Genomic DNA, 4,210 nt, shown 5'->3' on the forward strand with positions numbered 1-4,210 from the left:
GACTGTGGCTTGTGGGTGGAGAAAGATATCCCATCCCTTATCTACATGGCTTTTATTGAGGTGGTGCCTTTGGAGTCTGATAAAACAATATACTTTCCTGTTAGGCTGGAAACCCCAACAGTGCTCGAATTTCCTCTCGGATTGGGAAGGAATACATAAATGTCATCAACATGCTTCTTTTAACTCTTCCTGGAACACCTACAACCTATTACGGTGAAGAAATTGGAATGGAAGATACCACATCAGAAAATGTGAGTTTGGAAATTCTCGAATTCCACCCCCATGCAATAACCATGCTACCGAGGATGCTGCTGCTGTTTCACCCTTCGTTGATGATCAAGCCGTCTTGACTTTCCCAGTGCTGTTAATTCCCCCCTCCCCAATGCCTGTCTTGTTCTCGTTTCTCCTAAAACAGGACTGGTGGCCTTCCAGATGTTGTTGAACTATGACTGCCATCATCCCTAACCATTGGCCATGCTGTCTGGGGCTGATGCAAGTTGGAGTCCAAGAACATCAAGCCCAAGAGTGCTCATTAATGGTTCCTCATCATCCTTGAAAAAAGTGACAGCTGGGGTCCCACAGGGTTCTGTCCTGGGCCCGTTGTTGTTCAGAGTCTTTAGAAATGACTTGGATGTATGAATTGAGGGGATGCTCATCAAATTTGCAGATGACACCAAACTGGGAGGGGTAGCTAATTCCTCCGAAGACAGAATCAGGATTCAGGATGTCCTTAACAGATTGGAGTACTAGGAATTATTATTTTTTTTAAAAAAAGAGGGACAAATGTCAGGTTCTGTATTAGAAATAACCAGCTGCACCAGTATAAGTTGGGGGACACCTGGCTTGCCAGCAGTACATGTGAAAAGGATCTAGGAGTGTTAGTAGACAACAGCTTAACATGAACCAACAGTGTGATGCAGCAGCAAAAGAAAAAGCTAATGCTATTCTAGGCTGCATCAAGAGAAGTATAGTGTCCAGATCAAGGGAAGTAATAGTACCATTCTATTCTGCCTTGGTCAGACCACACCTGAAGTACAGGCATCCCCCCCCCCCCCACTTATGTGAAATTGACTTCCGTGTGACCCCGCATTAGCAGTGAATAATGTCTTCTTGGTTTTTTCAAGGCAACCTTTCCAGAAAAATCACCCATGCAGTGGGATGATACTCTTAATGCTGGCTTTAGTGAAGGCAACTCAATCTGGATACCTGTAAATCCTGACTATCCAAATATAAACGTGAAGGTAAGTATGATGACTGAAGCACTTTTCTCTCTTGTTCAAATAAATTACAAATTATTTTCTTTAGCAGGGCCAGTATTATCAAGATACTTAAAAATGTAAGTGTGACAATCCAGCCCCAGTTTGAATGAGGCCCCCTCACATGCACAGAAGTAAAACTCAGGGTGATTCTCAGAGTAGTGACCCTCTTTCCACCTTCAGAGTTGATGGGAAGGAGTAGCTCTTAAGCCTGAAACAAATTGTATGGAAAATCGGTGTGTGCTTATGCATTACACTTACCTAGGACTGGCAGACAATTAAATCATTTTAGGCTGCAATCTGAAACACACTGGTTTGGAAGTAAAGCTGCAATCTAGATTTCCACTTACCTAGAAGCAAGCATCACTGAATTCAGTGGGACTTACTTCTGAGGTTAAGATGACATTGGTGTACAGCAATTCTATACCTATTTACCTGGGAGTAAGCCCCATTGAACTAACTAGGGCTTACTTCCATGTGGACATGCATAGAATTGCACTGATTTATTCTAACATTTGCCTATTGCTGATACCTCAATATAGATGCTTTATTGCCTTATCAGAAAGAGTAAAGTATCTTACAATTTAATAAAGCAGCCATTCATTGCTGTAAGATAATATTTTATCCTCTCTTCCATATTACAGCAAAACACTCAATAGCCTGAATAAAATGAATGATGGTACGTTTAACTCAAGAGCCCATTTGAGACCACAATAAAAAGGCTAAAAAATAACTGGCGACTTTAACTGTTAAAATTATGCACAACACTTAAAATTGCCCCCCTCTGATCAATCAGCTGAGGCTTGCGCATAACGCTGCACATAGGACCAGAATGCACATGGTGTCTTCTAGAGGTAACATATGCTCTCAAGGAGGTTTCATTCTAAAATAGATAATGGGGAAACAACGGAGCAGGGAGAGGTTGACAAAGGCCGAGAGAGAACAATGTGCACAAGTGTCATTTGAAGGCAGTAGGTGAGGTGGCACCATGGGCAGGGAGGCATAGGGGTGGCAAGGAGAAAAGTCATTGAAGGAGGCAGTAGAAGGTGGCAGAGTAGGAGCAGCAGAGGTCACAGGCAGGGATGGAATGAGAAATGATTTTACTTTCAGTATCTGAGAATTGACTAAAGGATGCAACCATTACATTACAGGAGCAAGAGAGTCAACAGAATTCTACACTCAGCTTGTATCGAGAGCTCAGTTCCATTCGTGCCAACGAGCTTCCCATTTTTAGAGGATGGATGTGTTACGTTTGGAATGACCGCGACGTCTTTGCATATGTGAGGGAACTGGATGGGTTAGATCAAGTGTTTATGGTGGTCCTAAATTTTGGACTGCAGACCGTAACAGATCTGCAGGCTTCGGTTCCTGGTATTCCCTCCGAAGCTACTGTAAAGCTAAGCACGAATGTTGTCAACAGTGGCAAAGTAGTCAATACCAAAGCAGTTGCAACTGAAAAGGGAGAAGGACTCATTTTGGAATACTGGACAAGCGAACCCGTCCACCAGATGGAAGCTTTCAAAGAGAAGTGTTTTGTTGCAGAAAAGGCATGCTATTCAAGCGCCTTCAATTTACTCTATGCGTATTGCTAAGTGGCAATGGTTTGTTCCAAATCTATGAGTTGTAATTTCTTTACAAAAGGGGCAGCAGCTTTGAAGGACCAAATTTGAATGCTGTGTTTAAATAGCTTTTGGGTGTGTATGTGTGTGTGTTTTTAATTACTTGTTACTTGTTTGCCAGCTGTCCAAAAATGGAAAACTTTACAGAATTTGGAACCTTGCACTTTGCACAAAAATGTTTGGAACGCTGCTATATCTGAAAAGATCACTTGTCAATTTCGAGCGCCACAGGGTACAGCTAAACATGATGCTTTTCATGCTATTTGGTGAAATTACATTATATACATTAATATGCACCACTTGCAGCGACACTCGGAGGCCTCCCTTGAGATTTGGAACTCTCAAAATGACCTTTTTATGTTGTATTGGATTGGATTGTACCATTCATGCTCCCTTTTCTTGACAGTTGTATTGTGTTTCTCGGTTTTTTATTTTTCTATCCTAGGTTCTATACTTAAGACTTTAAAAAGCCAATAAAAATGACTAAAGCAAAAGTAAAAACAAAAAAACTGTAGCAGGTCATTTTAGGGCATCACTGTCTCCACTTACTTGCAATATCTCTTATCAGAAATAATTTCATGCACTGAGCAGCGGCTGGACTAGAATTAGTTCCCAGGTCTCTTCCAACTACGAGTCTGCCACATGCATAGGCTAAACTTCATCTCCTACCTTCATGGCAGCAGAGATAAATGCAGAATTTGGGATTATCTTCTAGCATAATGAAAAGGAATGCATCTGTAATGGTTGAACCATTCTGTTACAAGCTCTACATAGGTCGGCCCTTGAAAACAATCTGGAAACTTTGCCAAGCTTCTGACAGGAGAACAGAACATATCACTCTAGTCCTTCACCAACTGCATTGATTCCATTTGTTTCTGGATTCAGTTAATGGTGCCAGGTTTGACATTTAAAGCACTAACAGTGCAATCCTAGTCTATTTACAAGTTAAGTCCCGCTGAGGCTTAGTCCCACACAAGGGTGTATGAGCTTACAGTCTACATGTCCTTAAGAATAGTGTCATTGAACCAGCCTGGAAACTCCCAGATTGTAGAATACCTTGCCTCGGGGGGTAAGCTTGCCCTCTTTACTGATTTTTGGTCTCTATGATATTTTAGTCATTATTTTTACTGTTTTGTATTTGGTTTCTATGATTTTGTATTCCATGATTTGCAATTGCTCTTTTATATTGTTCAGCTCATGTGCTTATTTGTTCTAGCCAGAGGCCACAACAAACTTGTAGCAATAGTAATACACCATACATCTGTAACATAAGCCAACATCTATGATGTAAGAGAGAGAGAAATTATTGTGAACAACCTTGTGGAAGGTGTGATA

The 4,210-nt window shown here is 41.3% G+C and overlaps 1 protein-coding gene across 1 annotated transcript in view; it reads left to right on the forward strand.

Moving 5' to 3' along the window:
* SLC3A1 (solute carrier family 3 member 1) overlaps positions 1–4,189 on the forward strand; it is a 29,139-nt gene extending 24,950 nt beyond the window's left edge. The window contains exons 8-10 of the mRNA XM_080998153.1: positions 105–251; positions 1,125–1,241; positions 2,408–4,189. Of these exons, the coding sequence (XP_080854279.1) occupies positions 105–251; positions 1,125–1,241; positions 2,408–2,848 (705 nt within the window). The 3' untranslated portion in view covers positions 2,849–4,189. The remainder of the gene's footprint in view (positions 1–104; positions 252–1,124; positions 1,242–2,407) is intronic.
* The last annotated feature ends 21 nt before the right edge of the window (positions 4,190–4,210 follow it).

The sequence above is a fragment of the Podarcis pityusensis genome, assembly GCF_964106645.2.
Source record: "Podarcis pityusensis genome assembly, chromosome: 3".
Classification (NCBI taxonomy): Eukaryota; Metazoa; Chordata; class Lepidosauria; order Squamata; family Lacertidae; genus Podarcis; species Podarcis pityusensis.